Source organism: Apostichopus japonicus, chromosome 7, assembly GCF_037975245.1.
Source record: "Apostichopus japonicus isolate 1M-3 chromosome 7, ASM3797524v1, whole genome shotgun sequence".
Lineage (NCBI taxonomy): Eukaryota > Metazoa > Echinodermata > Holothuroidea > Aspidochirotida > Stichopodidae > Apostichopus > Apostichopus japonicus.
The window spans coordinates 9,420,483-9,441,753 of NC_092567.1; the positions used below are offsets into that span (position 1 = coordinate 9,420,483).

Here is a 21,271-nt window from a genome sequence, read left to right on the forward strand (position 1 = left end):
TAATACTGGAACAGATAATATACATGGTCATAGCCACCATACCACTGGAACAGATAATATACATGGTCATAGCCACCATACTACTGGAACAGATCATACACACGGTCATAGCCACCATACTACTGGAACAGATCATATACATGGTCATAGCCACCATACCACTGGAACAGATAATACACATGGGCATAGCCACCATTCTACTGGAACAGATCATACACACGGTCATAGCCACCATAATACTGGAACAGATAATATACATGGTCATAGCCACCATAATACTGTAACAGATAATATACATGGTCATAGCCACCATACTACTGGAAGAGATTATATACATGGTCATAGCTACCATACCACTGGAACAGATAATATACATGGTCATAGCCACCATACTACTGGAACAGATCATACACACAGTCATAGCCACCATACTACTGGAACAGATCATATACATGGTCATAGCCACCATACCACTGGAACAGATAATACACATGGGCATAGCCACCATTCTACTGGAACAGATCATACACACGGTCATAGCCACCATAATACTGGAACAGATAATATACATGGTCATAGCCACCATAATACTGGAACAGATGATACACACGGTCATAGCCACCATAATACTGGAACAGATAATATACATGGTCATAGCCACCATACTACTGGAACAGATCATATACATGGTCATAGCCACCATTCTACTGGAACAGATAATACACATGGGCATAGCCACCATTCTACTGGAACAGATCATACACACGGTCATAGCCACCATAATACTGGAACAGATAATATACATGGCCATAGCCACCATACTACTGGAACAGATAATATGCATGGTCATAGCCACCATAATACTGGAACAGATAATATGCATGGTCATAGCCACCATAATACTGGAACAGATAATACACATGGTCATAGCCACCATAATACTGGAACAGATAATATACATGGTCATAGCCACCATACTACTGGAACAGATAATATACATGGTCATAGCCACCATACTACTGGAACAGATAATACACATGGTCATAGCCATCATAATACTGGAACAGATAATATACATGGTCATAGCCACCATACCACTGGAACAGATAATATACATGGCCATAGCCACCATACTACTGGAACAGATAATATACATGGTCATAGCCACCATAATACTGGAACAGATAATACACATGGTCATAGCCACCATACTACTGGAACAGATAATACACATGGTCATAGCCATCATAATACTGGAACAGATAATACACATGGTCATAGCCACCATACCACTGGAACAGATAATACACATGCTCATAGCCACCATATTACTGGAACAGATAATATACATGGCCATAGCCACCATACTACTGGAACAGATAATACACATGCTCATAGCCACCATAATACTGGAACAGATAATACACATGGGCATAGCCACCATACCACTGGAACAGATAATATACATGGTCATAGCCACCATACTACTGGAAGAGATTATATACATGGTCATAGCCACCATACTACTGGAACAGATAATATACATGGCCATAGCCACCATAATACTGGAACAGATAATACACATGGTCATAGCCAATTGGATGAGAGGTACTTATATGTGCATATTATTCTGACATAGTTGTCAGAAGCAAGTTTGGAGGGAGTCTGTTTTGCTTTTCACAGGAAGCATTGAAGAGGACATCAAGTTATGTACTTCATCAAGATGTGACAGGTATATCAGAAATTGAGAGCAGCCAGTTACATAAATGTTATTTCTAAACTTATCTGTACATGGCAAATGATTCACTTAAGGCTTGGTACATCTAATAACAGCATGCTCTATATTGTAAGCAAAAAATATCTACAAAAGTAACACACTACACAATACAAGAGTTTTTACTTTGTAATGGGAAATAACTCCTTAGAAATGCATGGCAGAAAAATACTAAAGCACACAAGCCACTTCATTATAAGATGGTTGCTATGGTAGCAGGAGGTAGAAACTTTTGCGCAATAAATGAAGCCTGTCAGTCCCGTCTGTTGCCATGCATCAATTCATCTATAGTATAGGCCCATTCATGTTCCATCCTACCATACTGTTAGGGAAAGAGAAAACACATTTTTCGTGTTAAAACGTTTCATTTTCATCCTCACGCCTGATATCTAAAGGTTGCTACGCTGTCTGAGACAACTAAATTGCTTATCAATAACCAACTTTTCTTGAAATAAAAGCATGTAATCAGGTTTTCCATGAAACCTACATCTACTTGGACAACTAGTGCTCATGTTTTGAAAACCTTAAAGAACGTCCAGTTTAGTCTGGTGGAATAACAAGCGACCTTTCTTCAAAAGTCGACCTACCTTGTTAATCAATGTTACATCTTACTCATACAATGGTGATGAACTAGTGTTGTTTCTGGCATACATAGTAGACACAGTGTGTACTATCATAGACTCAGCCATTGGATTCTGTAGCTATGATGTTCTACAGATCTGTATTTCAACCACCTTCTCAGTTAAGTCAAGTTTTGTGTGTAGTTCCAGTAGCTCATGCAAAACCTCTTCAACATCACATATGTGTGATTTTACCTATGACAATATGAACAAATCCTGGAGGTGGTCAGTAAACTAAAAAGATAGTCCTGGTTGTCTCAGAGAAAACCAGCAAACTTTCTTACAAGTCAGTCTAGCCACAGGACTGTTCTTACAAGTCGGTCTAGCCACAGGACTGTTCCTACAAGTCGGTCTAGCCACAGGACGGTTCTTAGAAGTCGGTCTATGCACAGGACGGTTCCTACAAGTCAGTCTATGCACAGGACGGTTCCTACAAGTCGGTCTAGCCACAGGACGGTTCCTACAAGTCAGACTAGCCACAGGACGGTTCCTACAAGTCAGACTAGCCACAGGACGGTTCCTACAAGTCAGACTAGCCACAGGACGGTTCCTACAAGTCAGACTAGCCACAGGACGGTTCCTACAAGTCAGACTAGCCACAGGACGGTTCCTACAAGTCAGTCTAGCCACAGGACGGTTCCTACAAGTCAGTCTAGCCACAGGACGGTTCCTACAAGTCAGTCTAGCCACAGGACGGTTCCTACAAGTCAGACTAGCCACAGGACTGTTCCTACAAGTCAGTCTAGCCACAGGACTGTTCCTACAAGTCAGTCTAGCCACAGGACTGTTCCTACAAGTCAGTCTAGCCACAGGACTGTTCCTACAAGTCAGTCTAGCCACAGGACTGTTCCTACAAGTCAGTCTAGCCACAGGACTGTTCTTACAAGTCAGTCTAGCCACAGGACTGTTCTTACAAGTCAGTCTAGCCACAGGACTGTTCTTACAAGTCAGTCTAGCCACAGGAATGTTCTCACAAGTCAGTCTAGCTTCAGGTCTGGCAGAAGTTTCACATATAAAATACTTACAATTCAAAAGCTTATCTTAATGACTGAATACTTCTGTGACTGGCAAATGTGAATATGAAGCCATGATTAAATACAGTGTAATTTCATGGAATACATCTATGTCTGGTGCCTGTTTAGAGCAACCAACTTTTATCATATTGAGTGGCAGATCAGCTTGCCTGTCTCAGGGGTTTTAGTAACATTCTTCCTTCTGTTAATGTTCCTGTTAGGTTTGTCAGGACCTGTAACTGTTAGAACAGTCTTTACACAGTAGCAAGGTAAAAGTGGTTTGTATCACATCTGCTTCCTCTCTGTTCTATGAGGTTAATCATATTTAGCTGTACAACGTGTCCAACTCTGTGTCCTATGTTACAGTTATACCTGAATGTCCATTAGGGTGTCTAACTCTGTGTCCTATATTACAGTTATACCTGAATGTCCATTAGGGTCTGATAGAAACGGGTACATAGCTTTCCTCCGTTACTCATGGTAGGCACTTCAAGGGTCTCTCCTTTGTACAGAATACTTCCAACTGGGCAGACCACACATGCAGTCCCAGCACCAAACATCTCTTGTACCTGAGTAATGAGAAAGATGGGGAGACAACAGTAAAAACATGCAGCTTGAACCACGGCAATGTGTTTTCATCACTAGTGACTATTCATAATATGATATTCATATACACTCAGTTATCTGCATGCATGGTAGGAAGAATCTATGGAAATATTCTTCTTTGTGAAGGATATATGCAAGGAATACATTTCCTGTGAGATATATCCTGTAGTTGAGGTTTGTTCCTGTCAACTCAACCAGTCTAGCATTGCTTTGTAATCAGAGCATATCTTTATGATTTACATTTGATTCTGTGGTTTACATGCCTTACTACAACCTTTCGAGGCATGAATATTTATATTATGAAATCTAGTATTAAACAAGTTTAATGAAAGTTGACACAATATCCATCTAAAGACCTGTGGGAAACATCATGTGTGAGTGTTTGTACTTGGTAATATTGTCTGCACACCTTGTTATGATAAAACATGTCCGCCATTTGACTAATCAGAGATACTGAATACTGCCATCGTATGAGTTTATGAATGGACCAATCTAATCATCTGCAGCCTCAGTTACTGTAACACTCTCCTAACTCAAGAATTTCCTGAACAAATATTTTACGACAGGCGGCATTTACAATTGTTATCAAGTGTGATCAAAGAGGGTTAATATTGACATTATGATACTGCTGATTTCAAGATTCTTAATATCAGAAATAGCACAGTTTGACATCAGTGAACATAAATACCAAGTGCAAGGATGTTGTAAAAGCTTTAAATTGCCCAATAATACTTTATGTTCAATAGAATAAACTAACATATAGCAGATGTAAAAGGGTAAGAGCACTTTTATAGGTAAAAGGTTAATGGCACTTTACATTTGTCACCCAAGTCACCTACAAGGCACAGAAGATTTCACGTATGACTCATCATCTTTCATGTGAAATTAAACAGCCAAAGCATTAAATAGTATTCACATTTATCTTGCTTTTGTAGTTCACAGGTTGTTTCTTAATCACCAACTACTTATAATGAGATAATTCTCATAAATCACACTTGCTTACTAAAGTTACAGTAGAATAACCAAGACAATGACCACATATTTCACTAATTGAATTATCCACTTCCAAAAATCGAACAAAATGGAGGTAAACCTTATAGTATTTTTATTGAATTTGTCCCAAATAGGCCAACTGATCAAAAACTTATTTGGTAAAAAATTTTCAACAGTGATTTCATTCCAACTTCTCAAACAATTATATTTTCTGAAAATATCTGCAAGTAGATAAGCAGTCTGGTCAAAGTTTACCTTATTTTGTCTCAAGGCACTGGCAAGCTGCGGCATAGTAACTGGACGTTCAGAGACCTTAAACTCACCCTATATGTAAACAAACAAAGCATAAAACAGTTATATGAAAATATGAAATAAGGTTAGAAATGATTAAACCAAGTGGCCCAACCATGTCATGTGACCACATTCAGGATTATTTAGGATTACACAGTTGGTGGACAGAAATAAACATAGTCACTTCTAAATCAGTACACCCCTACACAAGGAGGGCTAATTTTCAAATCTTTGTTATCGAGACTATCATATGAGACAAAAAGGAACATGACTGAACAACATGAAAACATTGAGAAGACACAGAAGTTCACAAGTCTAAGTAGTTTATAAATGTCCTAGACAAGTGAAGAGAGCTTGACACATTTAACTTTTGTGGCCAATTAGACATATATATATGTATGTATGTATTTTAGATCCTCCTGCAAGCAGGAACTCGCGAAGAAGCCATCATTGGCTTACCAAAGCCGCAAGCTGACCGAAGTCAGTCTCTTAGATTCATATTTAATGTCTATAGTTATGAATTGTCAACAAATCTGTAACTGGACGACATACATTAATCTTGGAGTGACTCGAACTGGGTATCTTATGATTGAAAGGCACTGGCATTAACCCCTGGTCTAACACTCCTGTATATGAGAGTTCCATTTAAAAGTTACAAGTACTTGTTTTCTTATGAAACATACACATGTTTAGTCCTTCTTGAAACCATACAAAGAGATTTCAGGGTATACTGATTGTTACAGTACAAAGTAATAAAGAGCATTGGAAGACATCTCCAAGAATGTAAAATCATATTTTCTGCTACTAACCTGAACCAAACTGGTGAGTCTGTACTTGTAGTTTAAAGCATAGTAACCTGTACTTATACTCTTACTATATGACAATATAAAGTAGAAGGGTCCACATGCTTACATATGTAGAGTTAACAACAGTCAGTAAAGAACAAAAAGCAACAAACTGTGGAAGGGAAATTCTAGTTTGAGATTGTCAAGTTCCAAGGTTAGATACAGATACATCAGCTTACCCATCTCTCTGCTAGCTGCAGTAAACTCTTTCTTGTTATGCCTGGTAAAATAGTTCCATCCAGAGGAGGGCTGACCAACTCTTGTTCTGAAAGAAGAAGAAATAGAATATATAAGGATACCGGACAAACGAACAAAAATTATCTGTATCTCCTGTTACACTTCTCTGTACAATGCTACATTTATACCAAATGATGAGAATCTGAATTCCAGAAATCTACCCATAAGTGTACCATGGATTTTATGAAGACATTTACCCCAGGGTTTGGTGACAATAATTATACCTGGGCTGCCCGGCCTATCTCTCAACATCCCTGTAATTCTGAAGATAATTGATGATCAGCTGCATTATTGAGAGATATTAATTATTACTTAGTTACTAGTCTCAGTATACAGCTCCTACCTCCATTTTCATTTTCCCAGAGAATGAAGATATTCATGGTTCCTACTTCAGTCACATGGTGCTCATCTCCGTACAACCAAAGGATTTGTTGACAACCTTTCTTCTCTGCATCTTTTTGAGGATATATTGTTGGTCCATAGTTACTAAATTAACAAAGAATAATATAATAACAACATAGAAAACATTAAACCTTCCACACGTTAATTGAAACAGATTCAAATCGGTTTTATTCATGCTCTTTCAGTGTGCTTCAGTTACCATGCAACTAACAGTAATTTTTAATTATAGACGTTAGCACACCATCACACCACTCTACAACATATAAATTAAAACTCATCATTAAAGATGTTAGCACCATCCCCCTCCACTCTACAACATATAAATTAAAACTAATCATTATAGATGTTAGCACACCATTCCTCCACTCTACAACACATGAATTAAAACTAATCATTATAGATGTTAGCACACCATCTCTCCACTCTACAACATATAAATTAAAACTAATCATTACAGATGTTAGCACACCATCCCTCAATGAATATGTATGAAGTCAATATTTTGGCAAGGTATCAATGCTGCTGATGATGATCATGGAACCTTTCACATATTTGTAAATTGATAAGAGAATACACTGATGATAAGCACTTATCTTCTGTAACGTTTAAGTTCACAAGGAAGTAACCTTCACACCCAATACTTAATAAACGATACACAAAATTAACTAACCAAACATCCACTCCCTAACTTCATTGACTACACATCTTTGGCACAGATCCAAAGCATTCTAAAAATAAAAACCTCACATCTGACCCAGTTGATTAATCAAACTGTGGTATATTTTTGGATGATGACAGATAAAACCAATCAATAACATCAACAATATACAAACTTAGAATTGATGTTATTTTAGTTTCTAGAGTACTAGTATCTCACCTTCCTAGTTTAAAGTTTCCAACGCCACCTTTCCACGCTCGTACATTTACAGTGTCAGCATAGAGAGAGACAGGACTGAAGGTACCAGTCTTGAAGTAAGGTCCAACTGGACAAAGAATTACAAATAGTAAGGCCCTGCTAGGATTGTTTACTCCAAGAGATGGCTGGAAAGTAAAGAAAAAAATATTAATCAATCATATACAGCCAAATGCATTAAAATGAGGACAATCTGAATAAGGCTGGACCAGGGATTGTACAGATATTCAAAACTCTGGGTGATATAGCTTGTCTTCATATTGTGAATACACAATGTGATGTGTCTTATAATGTGCATTGCAGTATAGAACAGTATGTCTACAATCAGTAATGTCAGTAGAGAATATTAATGTAACTATAAAATATTAAAACCAATTCTCTAACAATAGCAAATATTGACGTCACATTAGTATGACCAAAAGATGGGGAATGGACTTTTATTTTCCCATGTATCTCCCCCTCCACCCCCCCCCCCCCCTACTATTTGACCTGATACTTGTGGCTCAGACAATCTCTCTAAATTGTCTTTACATTTCATCGCTATTGACTGAAAATGAATCAATGCATTTATGTTTGATAAGAAATCATTTTCTCTGAGCTGATCTGGACTTGGTCAACTAATTCTGATTCTCTACTTGAAGACATCAGAAGTGTTCATAGTATGCAAAAGTCTGCACTCGATGTATGTATACAAGTAGCTGAGGAAGTCACATAGCATTCTAGAAGACTCACCTCAGTTCCAATAAATGTTGGTCTAACGTACAGCGAGCTGGTAGTTGAATGGGGGACCCAGTCTGAGTCAAGGTTCACAAGATGTGCAATGCTTTGTACTAATTCAGCACCATTGAAGAGCTGTATGAGAGAGACAAATAAACTATCAAATACTTAGATTCAACATGAAGGACTACATGCCTACACAGTGACTACAATTATCCATTATGACCTCACAAAGAACTAAGAATAATCAACAAAAGGCCTAACCTAATCTCCATATACTTTAAAGCATTGATTGTAGCTGTATATAATTAACAGGATGAAGATAATTAAACGATGAAAATAATGTGAAGAATTTTCTTAATATGAGAGTAAAACCAGCAAGTCAAGTTGATGAGAAACACATTGTTAAGTTTCTAGTAATGAAATGCCAATCTCCTATCATTGACCGGGTTATTTCTCTGAAATTACTTACAGGTAAAGTAGCTCTTTCAGCAGTGTTTAGCATCCTCTTCATGTTTTCATAAGGTCTAAAAACTCTTACAATATTATCCTCCCCTCTGTAAGCCTTCATTCCTTCATAGAGCTGCAAATATAAATAATGTGACGTTAATTCATATAATGACATTCAATGCAGTTATAATAACACTATGACTCCTTAATTACACACATCAGCAAAACACTAGTACTCTTTTATTACACACATCAGCATTACACTATTACTCCTTAATTACACACATCAGCATTACACTATAACTCCTAAATTACACACATCAGCATTACACTATAAGTCCTAAATTACACACATCAGCAATACACTATTACTACTAAATTACACACATCAGCATTACACTATAAGTCCTAAATTACACACATCAGCAATACACTATTACTACTAAATTACACACATCAGCATTACACTATAAGTCCTAAATTACACACATCAGCATTACACTATAAGTCCTAAATTACACACATCAGCATTACACTATAACTCCTAAATTACACACATCAGCATTACACTATAAGTCCTAAATTACACACATCAGCAATACACTATTACTACTAAATTACACACATCAGCATTACACTATTACTCCTTTTACACATATTATCATTACACTATATTACTCCTTAATTACACATATTCGCATTACACTATTACACCTAAATTACACACATCAGCAATACACTATTAAACCAATTAGAGGAGAAGTGAGGCCTTTGTCTTGCAGTTTAGCGAACCCAAATACAATAATGGCATCATTACATTTGGTAGTATACACTTAGTGTCTCCATTAGATGGACAGGAGTGTACTGTATCTCTCGTTATAGTCACCTTATTAAATCATGAGGGAGGTGAAGGCACCCCCCCCCCATACATTATTGACTGTAGTGCAGCAATGGTGAACAACATAGTATCTCAACCACTGACAGAGAAGCATGTGGTCCTATATCCAACTACAAACCCAGAGAATTAGACTCTGCTTACAACCATTTAACATCAGAATTTGAGCAATTCTGAATATGTCAAGAGAATCCTCTCCTTTGTGGGTATTTTAAATCCAAAGCTTATAAATATTGGGATAAATTCTCATTATTACACCCTGCCTTCATTCTTACTAAATATCATACAAAGATGGGCAAAGTACCTTTAGTTATCCAACATTTGATATTTCCTGGACATTTGCCAGCAGAGTAGGAAACAGGTGATGAAAACTTACAGATCCATGTCATACACATAGTGATATGCTCTTTATAAACATTATCACATCCTGTACAACATGTGTGAAATGTCAACAGAATTATCATTACTGCGTACACTGTGTATCATGCACGGTCTGTACTATACTGGTACGTAAACACAAGATGATACTCTGAAGAGCTCTCTGTTAAACAAAACACTGTTTAAGGTGTACTTCTACTGGTACTACCAGATGGTACCATCTTTGTTTACTTCCTGCATGGCATGTTAACCCCTAAATCTTACTGGATATCGATGTGGAAACAAGAATTTGGCTGCTCCTCAATCTAACTACGGATCTAAGTGGATATAACCAGTTGGCTGCTCCTCAACCAAACTAGAGATCTAAGTGGATAGTTGGCTGCTCCTCAATCAAACTAGAGATCTAAGTGGATACAACCAGTTGGCTGCTCATCAATCAAACTAGAGATCTAAGTGGATATAACCAGTTGGCTGCTCCTCAACCAAACTAGAGATCTAAGTGGATACAACCAGTTGGCTGCTCATCAATCTAACTACAGATCTAAGAGGATACAACCAGTTGGCTGCTCCTCAACCAAACTAGAGATCTAGAGTGGATACAACCAGTTGGCTGCTCCTCAACCAAACTAGAGATCTAAGTGGATAGTTGGCTGCTCCTCAATCAAACTAGAGATCTAAGTGGATACAACCAGTTGGCTGCTCATCAATCAAACTAGAGATCTAAGTGGATATAACCAGTTGGCTGCTCCTCAACCAAACTAGAGATCTAAGTGGATACAACCAGTTGGCTGCTCCTCAACCAAACTAGAGATCTAAGTGGATACAACCAGTTGGCTGCTCCTCAATCTAACTAGAGATCTAAGTGGATACAACCAGTTGGCTGCTCATCAATCAAACTAGAGATCTAACTGGATACAACCAGTTGGCTGCTCCCCATAGTTTAGTTCTGCAAGAGCCAATGAGGTAAACATTCTTGTACAAAGGAACTTAAACTCATGCCAAAACCTATACATACCTCCACTGCATAATGGAAGACTGTTGAAGCAGGGTGAAGTGAGAGATTTTCAAAAGGAGATATTTTGGGTGATTCCCAACCATTCTCAGAAGACCATTCAATTGTCAGCATGTGGTCTGTAAAACTGCGGCCAAACACTAAGGTGTCTGGGTCAGGTTTCTCCTTAAGACTGGTTGACTTTTGAACCTGGAGGTCTGTGTACTAAGGGTCAAGTAAATAATAAAAGTCTATATATTTTCAAGGATTTTGGATAAGTTTCTTAGATAACTCTGACCTCACACGGTAAAAGCTGTTATGTAAAGTACTTTTCAACAAAGGCACTTGTACATCCACCTATATGGAAGAAATACAGTAGCAGAACAGAAATAGGATGAAGTTATACTTGACATTGCCTTCTGAATCCTCCTTCATCTGGATTCATGAGGATTTATATAACACAATGAACTGGAACCTACTGTATGTAAACTTACACCCCACAAGAACAAAGAGATACTATGGTTTACTTGTTCACTACCTAAAATCATCTATGCTTATACAGATTCAAAGAAGAACTGCACAACTTACTCTATATCTAACAAATTGTAACAATATTGCTCTACTGGCTAAATAACAACAAACATGCCCAACGCATGATCAAATTATGACACTATTGTGAAACTAACCAGTTTAAAAGGTATTGAAAGATCAACTTAGACATTTTGAGCTAGAACAGGATTTAAACCAGAAACCTTGGAATTACAAGTCAACTGAGCTTTCCAGCATTTCATTTAATACAACTAGCTTAAATATTTATTATAAAAATTAAACAAACTATATGGAAAAAATAAGGGAAAAAAACAATATTGAATTACTGTACATGGCATGATGATGTCCTTTTTAAACCTGATCAAGTCCTCAACCTTGCTTGTGAAAAACGTTTATTGGTGATATCTCCAAAAATGATAATTATCTCTACCCCATAGATACATAATGATGCTTGGGTTAGTGTCTACTTTAACTTCATTGAGACTATTAGTTACATATCAAGTGCTATACAGGAGATGAATGGGACATTATCAATGTACATAGCATGAACAGATGAGAAAGACAAACATGGTAATGCCATGCAGTTTAAGACCAAATCAATTCCAGGTGAAAAGCAATACTGTTGATAGTACTACTACAATGCAGTACTTGGAATGGCTCTCACAGATTACTACACCTACAACTGCCATTTAAACCATCAACAATCATAACATGTTTGCAATTAATTGGCCTTTTCTTGTCTTTTGAATGATTCAAATGTATAAATTCAATAGAAAGACAGTCAAACAAACCTTAAAAGTTGAAGTAGCTGAAGCATAGCTCCTCAGACCTGGTAAACGACATCTCTGAAATTGAGAGGATGTAACCAAGAACTAGAGAAAAAGAGAGAAAAACAGCAGAGATCAAGAGAAATGATGGGATTCTAGAGAATGGCAAAATATTACTATTAGCCCTCAGCTTCTATTGTAAGAATTGTAGATTTTATCACATTGTTTTGCGCCTTCTCATGTGGCTCGCATATATATAACAGTAAAATTTGCATGCTCCATTAACATAAACACACGCTCAGTACTAACATATTCGCACACTTGAAGAGATACAATGCGCAGTTAATTTCGCAATGCGCAGTTAATCTCATTAAGTGGGAATTTTGTGATCGCCCTCCATTTTCCCTACTACTTACCTGTGCTTCAATATGCTATGATGGTTACTTTTGTGCAGCTTCTACTGATTCATTGAAGAATAATTAACTCTTACCCTATAAGGGTCAACCATTCTATTAAGCAGTAATTTTGTTCCTCGTAGAACTCACGGTAATAATGTGCATTATAAACAAATAGTTCTAGATTTGTAATGATTGAAATGCTACCAAACCATTCTTAGTCCATCAAAATTTCATAGCGCCTTGTAATTCATTACTTAAACTTGTTTTATGTACTATTTTTTGGTCAGTTTTAAGCGAATGAGACTCTTAAACACACTCATAAGATGACCCCCCACCTCATCCCCATTTATTTAGTGGCACAGTCCCACAAAAATAGAATGAACAGAATCTTTCTCAACTTTAAGAATCAAGCAACATCACACCAAAATTATGAAATATACGTAAAGGGGTTCCCAGAGGACAAGCCGAGGAGACGGGTACCCGGTTCCCTTTTTTGGGACCGGTCCCATCACTTAATTCCCAGTCTTTGATCTCCTCCCCCAAACACCAGTTCCCCAAATAACATAATGACATACTGTAGGACTAGAGCTTTATAATCACCCTCATGCCGGGGGAAAAAAGAATTGGCACAAAAGTAATCAACCTTTCATCTAAAAAATCAAATATAAAACTATAAAATATGTAACCAACATGTGTTCCATACTGGTTCCATACTGTCCACTACTGTAATGAGAAATAGGGAAGGATGATTTAGCCAATTTAACTCCTCCAACCATCTTTATTAATTATTAAAAGAATTGTCTTGTAGCTGTTAGAAGTTACCTTAAAAAAGGATAAACAATTTTCCAAACATGTTTTCAAATTACGTGACGCTCATATTGTGTTTGACAGAGAAACGATTTCTTAACCGTTACGGATGGATATTTCAACTATACTTTGAACAGTAGTAAACGTGACATCACCTGGGCAAATGCAGATTGTAACATAACCCACGCTGCATACAGTTCCCACAGTAATCGCAACAAAAACTGTGTTTGAATACAGATTAATTTCTTCCTTAATTTTGGGTGAAATTTCTTACAAATTAGATATGTTTTATAAAACTCATACAATAGGTAGGTAGTGCATCAGTGATTTTGTGTAACACAAGATAAGTTTGATAAGGTGTTTATGTGAGGATGTAGTAGACAGAATAAACAACAAATTTTATGTTTCACCAATGGTCTGGTGGCACCATATTTAAACATGAAATTGGATATAATTGGTAAAATCAAGAGGGCAGTGGGTAAGAATCAAAAGAAACCCCCTGACACACTCCAAGCGTCAACAATGTGAGTGTCCAAAGTGCATCACATGCTCATTTATTACTTAAAACTAAAACTTTTGGTAAACTATTTGTACTTGCAGATTCGTCATAAAATACAGTATATAGTGGGCACGCTAACTGAGCTATTTCCAGCTGGCTATATTGCGTAACACACAAGGACCCTTTGTTCGTGCTGAAAATGACTCATGGCTACTTGCCATGGAATGCACGGATTCCCTCATATTTACATTGTGCTGTCTAGCTCCAACAAAGAATGTTCACATGTAAGCTACTGTAAAGATTACAATCAGACAGTTATAAAATGCCTAAGCTTCCTAAATTACTATATTCTGCTTTGACATGGGTTCTGCCATGTTTCACCTTTCGATGTTCCGAATACTTTTCAAGTAATATTAAAGAAGCTTCCTTTTACTGTAAAGTTGATCCGTGAATTTTGCGTCGATTTCGATGAATGGTTTATGAACTGTGGTTTGAGAGTGTATTATGTGTAATGCTATGTACGTACCAACTGGGCATGGTAAGCTACATACGTACATTCGCGATGTGTACGTAATATATAATAGGCAATCATCTGTGCATGTACACGCGAGAGTGCATTTGTTGCGGAAATGGGAGTGCTAACTTCAAGTGGTTCAATTTGCCTATTTGCCTGCATTACGTCATACACCAAATTGATGCGTTCGAACAAACAGTGCTTTTAGTGAGAAAAGTTGGTGAATTTGAAAACCAGATTTCTACAAGAGGGAAAAGTCAAATGGGGACAATTTTCACATGGTTAGAAAGAGAAATATTAGAACTATGAGGACAGTGTATCAAAATCTTCCACCAGACAATTCCTGTAATACATACGATCCATACTGTGAATGGTGCAATAAGGTTTCCCAACATTGATTCAGGACAAGCAGGCACATACAGTATGAACATCTAACCGATTCACTTTGTCCATGGAGACTAATGTTCACTCAGTTCAAAATATGTCACCATATTAAAATCCCTCTAACGCTTAGGACCACAGGAACTGCATATCTGCTGCCACCTGCTATCGAAAATTTCAAATTGGATGAATTTGAAAATATGTTCAAGAAATGGCTCATTTATGCATGACAGAACTTCCTGAACAAGTTCAACATCCACACAATGATGTCACTAAGGGACAACTCAAGCTGTCTAATATCCATATAACATAATTACTGGGCTTCGATGTACTTTCATGCAAGTTCAATTATGACTAGTTAGAATATGATTTAGAAGTATCAAGCTACAGTAACATTGCATCATGCATCTATTCTGGTACTTTTTACAAAGCTGCTCAATAAAACTGTTGTACGTAACAACCTGAAACACTGATAACTCAAGGAGATAATAAACTTCCAATATCACTGGAGGTGTGTCAGTTATGTAAACACATCAAAGTAAGCCAGAGAGATACCAATCTGCTGGCCAAACACTCCACCACATGTTGTTACTGCACACTTACAGTACGGTACTACAATTTACAAGAGCACTATTTTGTACCTTCTACAGAAAACAATTAGGTTATAGAAATTTAGTCCTTCAACTTAATTTCCTATGTACTAGGACTACAGTTTGCAAAATTAAAAATTTCTTAGAGTGGCCTTGCCCACAACTTCAAGTCTTTCTAATAATGGAATTCCATTTTTCTTTTCTGAAATGGCCGATGCAACCTGATCATTGCTCTTATACCATCGGACATTTCTACAATATCACAAAATAACTTGGCCTAGAGATTCATTGATGGATGGCTATCAACTGTCACATAGCAGAGTTTTCAGAAAGCCGGTAAAGTTTTCATGTTAGGTCTATACATTTCCAAACATGTAGCAAAAAGTTACATGATCAACCAAACCCATAGGCCGAATTATCATTTCAGACTAACTAGGCCTACGCTTAACGAAACGTTGGTAGGTGCTCTTAAAAGAAACAAAGTGGCTATTCTTACGACTAGTCGTAAGAATAATTTATAAATACGCATGTGCAGTTGCTTTAACGTGGCTATTTTTACGACTAGGAGTACTATTTTTACGACTATGAGTAACAATAATTTCCAGTTAAGGTTAGGTTAGTGTTTAGGGTTAGGTTTAGGGTTACCCCTACTACATGCGCAGTTGCTTTATTTATTTTACTGCGCTTGAATTCGCCGAAGTCGTAAGAATAGTTTATAAATAATTGTTACGACTAGTCGTGAGAATAGCCACGGCCTAAAAGAAATGCCTCTCTTTACACTCATTTCCAATACACAATTATGCTTAAATGCCTAGGCTTCATATGAATCTTCTTAAAATTTTCAAAATTTCAGTCCACATAGAATATTAGCTAGTGCAGCTGTAAACGAACTCAGGCCTACAGTAGCCTACAACAATATACAGTATGATGCTCACAGTTATAATTTCCACTTATTGAACTGTAGCAAACAATTAGGCCTAGCCTAGGCCTATCCCTGGAATTGCTAAAATAAAACATACATACTAAAATAATCCAAATGGTTATAAGCAAACCTTCACTTTGTAGCAAAAGGCACGACGAAAAACATTGCGAACGGCCATTCTAACAGGAGTGATTGGTATCTCTTGACGGGTTCAAATACAACCTCCAGGTACGGTATGAGCTATGGTTTCTGAATCACTGCTGTTTGGCCCTACACAACTGTTTGTAACTTTCGTTGTACGGGCAGCTGCAGGACATCAGTAGTACAGGACTATAAGTATCTTGTTTCAGATCCTAGGTTTGTATGACAGTGTGCCTGAGGTCAATGTAGACAGAAGCGTAATAGTCAATGCGGGGCTTTCCCTTGATGTCAGGCGCGAAATAAATCAACTGTCTCGTTTCAGCATAAGCGGCCGACAATCTTCTTCCAAACAGAAGAAGGACGTCAAGTTCTCCGAAGTTTTATCGCAAAGAAATCCCCGAGAGTATCAACTTAGAATCTGATTTAACAGTGAAACATCCAGTCTGTGCTCAATTATAGATTTCCATACATCTTGTTGGTGTATGGTCTATTCAGCTCAGCGACCTATCGGTTTGTATTGACTCGAAAGTTTACTTCAAATAGCCTCCTTTGTCAATCACTGTTACCAAGTAATGTCGGATTTTCGATTTAGGTAGGCCTAGTGATCTAAAAATATTAACATTTCATACCAAACACGTGCATTGGGCAGATGTTGTGGCGTTTGTACGTACTCTGGATGAACTTATTTGTTTAGTACCTTGCTCAAATTTGCCTTTTCACCTAGATTAGAAGCACGTCGATCGATGATTAAAAAGCAATATGGAATAGAAGCTTGCGCATGGAGCGCCTTTTGTCATTATCAGTCAGTATGCCGTCTAAAGTCTAGTATGTCGGCTCATCTAAAGCAGTGGCGGAGCGTCCATACAGTCCGGCAGTGGCGGCGGAACCGGGGGGGGGGGAGGGCTTGAGGGGGCACATGCATGATAAGCCCCCCCCCCCCCAATATTTACCAAGGCTCCGAAACGTGCATCTGCCCATTTTTCAATGCATACTTGTCGATCTGTCCGATGCACACGTATACTATATAGGTGTTATAATTTTAGTAAATGCTGGGGGACCCTCAGCCCGTCCCCTGGCTATAGACCACATTATCACCCCAACCGCGTCTCCACGCCCCGTGAAAAGTGGAAGCAGTGAATGTGAGTACCGGTAAGCGCAACACAACTTCGTCTTAGGCCAATGACTTGCCTCATTTCAGCCAGTTCTCCAACATCCCCTTACTACACTCAAAAACGTCTTTGCGAGTACACTACCGAGTAATAGCTACTCTCTTAAAACACCATCGAATATACAAATTACAATGTTTTTACAGATTTTTACGTGCAATCTGCAGGCTTAAGACCCATATTTTAGGGCTAGGTATTCGCAGAATAAAGCATTCGGGAAGTGCCGTTTCCCGCCATCTGGGGGTGTGAAAAACCCAAAATTTTCTTGTACGCTCCGCGCCAACCGATGGTGGCGCTCCGCTTAGATAGTCTCCACACATTAGCCCCCCCCCCCCAATAATTTCCCATTCCGCTGCGCCTGCTCCCCCCCCCCCCCTGACGGACTCAAATGGACTGCTGGCGCCCTTTTCAGTTTGTCACCACTTTTTACTTATTCGCGATTATTGACTTTTTTTATTGCGCTCCCCTTATCTACCTATTGACATTTGTCACATTTTGTTGGCGATGACACCTATTTCTTCTTCGTTATCTGCAAATTAGCAAGGTCTGAGAAGGGTAATTTTCGGCGATCTATGGAGTATCTTTATTCAAAAAAATTCTGGTGGCGCTCCGCTTAGATTAGTGTCGAAAGCGCCCCTACAGACCATTCTCGACCCACTGACCAATACCCCTGGCTCCGCCACTGGTCTAAAGTCGTGATGCCGTCAAAAGTCATCATGCAGTCTTAAGTCATTAGGTCGTCTAAAGGCATCCCTTCCATATCCATTATACCTCCTAAGGTCATTATCCCTTCAAAAGTCATTATATGTCGTCTAAGGTCGTGCTGCCGTCAAAAGTCATTGGGCCGTCTTAAGTCATTTTCTTTATTTGTATCTTCGCAAAGAAGAGTATAACTCGGTAAGCCGGGGCTAATCTTCCCGAGGCCATCAGAACGGAATTGATGTAAAATCAGTTTCTATGTGTAAAACAGATAAAATGGACCTGTTTGAAGGTAGCGGACATAAAGGGAGGACATGAACAGCGGACAATAAGAGCAGACAATAACGAGAAAAGCAAAGAGCGCCATCTATCCTAACATACAATAAGCCATGGTGAAGGTGCAGCAGTATTCAAAAGTTATTTGTACGTAAAATTTAGGTACAATACATCCAGTGCCGGACTGGCCACACGGACATTTGGGCAATGCCCGGTGGGCTGGTGGCCCGGTGGGCCGGTGGGCTAGGGAGCCTGGTAAAATTTACAGCCTATTTTCACATTAGTTAATAGAATACAGACGGGCTGTATAGAAATATATTTTTAACTGTGGGAATCAGCTCATGAAATCACCATGTAAGTTAATGTGTTAGTTCGTAAAAAAAGAACGTGCTGTTAGCAACCCGTCCGTGCTAATGGATTTTATTTAGGTTTTTTTTTCAATTTTTCAAGTATGTTGCCACAAAATGCTTGAAAAACTAAATAAAATCCAGTCTAAAACATATATTTTTGTCTATATTTGATTACGTTTTTATCTTTCCTCAGTTTAATCAAGTGTTGCTTCTGGAAAATTATTTTTTGGGTCATTTTTAAAGGATTATTGTAACCTACAAAATTGAGAAATATAGCACCATTATGCATCTTAACTTCCAAAAACTTTTACTTGGGAGAGACCCCTCCCCAGGACGGCGATCACTATGTAAGTAGCACATAGGCGTACGGGACCATTTCAGTTTGGGGGGCAGAACTTTTTGTGCCCGAAAGTTCCCGTGACACTATCTAAGCGGAGCGCCACCATCAGTTGGCGCGTAGCGTACAAGAAAATTTTTGGCAAACAATGCCTCTCAGATTGCCGGAAATGGCACTTCTGAGGCCTTGCAAGTTGCATCTAACATTGTTTATTTTATAATCTCACGTTTTAGAAATTTACACTTCCCCAAAAATTTGGTAAATTAGAAGTAGAAAAGATGGTAACATCACTTTGAAGGGGAAAAATGGGACAGTATATTTTTTAAGCTCCTATTTAGTTACCTTATTTATTATTTTAACACAGTACTCAGCTACCTCAAGAAAAACATACAGGCGGGATAATGTCGCTGTGTCGGGTGAGACTGCAATTTGTCTCACAAAAAAGTATAAAATATAACAAAGAATATGATAAACCTGTACTTTTAGGCTTGTAGGCACTCCCCCCCCCCACCATCCATGAAAAAGAAAATGTTTCTTATATACACTCATGTTGGGGATGTCCAGGTCAAGGGCGGCGAAAGCACTTTTAATCTGGGGGGGGGGCACCGACATCAAAGGGCACTTTGCAGAAATTCGATTAGACTGATGTAGCCTTATATTTGGTACCCTTTATAACTTATTGTATTATTTTATTTGTACACATACACATCACGCCATCAACGCCCCTCCCCCCCCCCCCCAAAGGAAAATATGCATACTAGCACTGCAATATCCAATGCGCAAATTGGGAAACAAGGAACAAGTTTTCTTTTGAGACAAAATGAGGTGAAATCATGCTAGTTGCTAATGTAGGAATCTTCCGAATAAGATCTTTTTTTCCTGTTAATATCTTAACAAATTTTTTCCATTTGAAATAGCTTTGAGTTTGACCCACAGAAATTCATTAAAAGTCACGGGCTTAGTCAGGATTTGCAAAGTTATATGCGCGACTATCTGAGCGGAGCGCCACCATCGGTTGGCGCGGAGCGTACTAGAAATTTTTTGGTTTTACAAACCCCTCAGATGGCCGGAAACGGCCCTTCCCGAGTGTTCATTCTGGTTCCCTGGCCTCTTGCTAACTTGAGGCACCTCAATTTGTATGTGAAAAAAGGCATATTTTTAACCTGAGGAAAAGTGGGGGGCACGTTCCCCCTGTGCCCACCCCCGGTTCCGCCGCCCTTGGTCCAGGTATACAATTGACTAGTTAGAAAAAAAAATTGATCGTGCAAAAAGCGTGGTAGCCCAGATGAACTGCGCTTACGGTGGTGTTACACGGAAATATTCGGGCGTCATGATGCTAAATAAAGAAAATCATGGAATTGTCGGGCAAAAATTTGAAAAGATTCTGGCAAGCTACTGCATATTTATATATATATATATATATATATATATATATATATTTCCAGAGGACAAGAAATTCGGGCAAAAGTCCTGAAAAATTCGGGCAGCCTAAGAGGAGAAAAAAAAAATATGTATATATATTTTTTTTTTCTCCTCTTAGGCTGCCCGAATTTTTCAGGACTTTTGCCCGAATTTCTTGTCCTCTGGAAATTTGGGGGGCAGTCTGCCCCCCTGCCCCCGCCTCGTACGCCTATGAAGTAGCATATCAATGAATAATGGGCCGGTCTACTGAAGGTGGAAAATGCCCATACTAGTTTTAAGACCCAGTCCGCCCCTGCTTACGGGTGTAGGGAGGTTGATGCAATATTCC

General features: G+C 38.4%; 2 protein-coding genes across 3 annotated transcripts in view; one reads left to right on the forward strand and one right to left on the reverse strand.

The window, feature by feature from the left end:
- Positions 1–21,271, forward strand: part of LOC139970053 (uncharacterized) — a 491,924-nt gene that overhangs the window by 203,768 nt on the left and 266,885 nt on the right. The gene's annotated exons all lie outside the window — the stretch shown is intronic.
- Positions 1,485–17,454, reverse strand: LOC139969353 (branched-chain-amino-acid aminotransferase, cytosolic-like). 2 transcript variants are annotated; one of them, XM_071974236.1, is made up of 11 exons: positions 16,683–17,454; positions 12,466–12,546; positions 11,150–11,350; positions 8,884–8,994; positions 8,427–8,546; positions 7,659–7,822; positions 6,723–6,865; positions 6,322–6,407; positions 5,262–5,330; positions 3,780–3,976; positions 1,485–2,096 (listed from the first exon to the last, which is right to left on the reverse strand). In XM_071974236.1, the coding sequence occupies exons 1-10, from the start codon at positions 16,728–16,730 to the stop codon at positions 3,824–3,826; spliced, it is 1,176 nt and encodes a 391-aa protein (XP_071830337.1). In that variant the 5' UTR covers positions 16,731–17,454; the 3' UTR covers positions 1,485–2,096; positions 3,780–3,823. The 2 variants fall into 2 exon arrangements, with proteins under 2 accessions (XP_071830337.1, XP_071830336.1); XM_071974235.1 differs by having other exon boundaries at positions 1,498–2,096; positions 3,830–3,976; positions 16,683–17,448.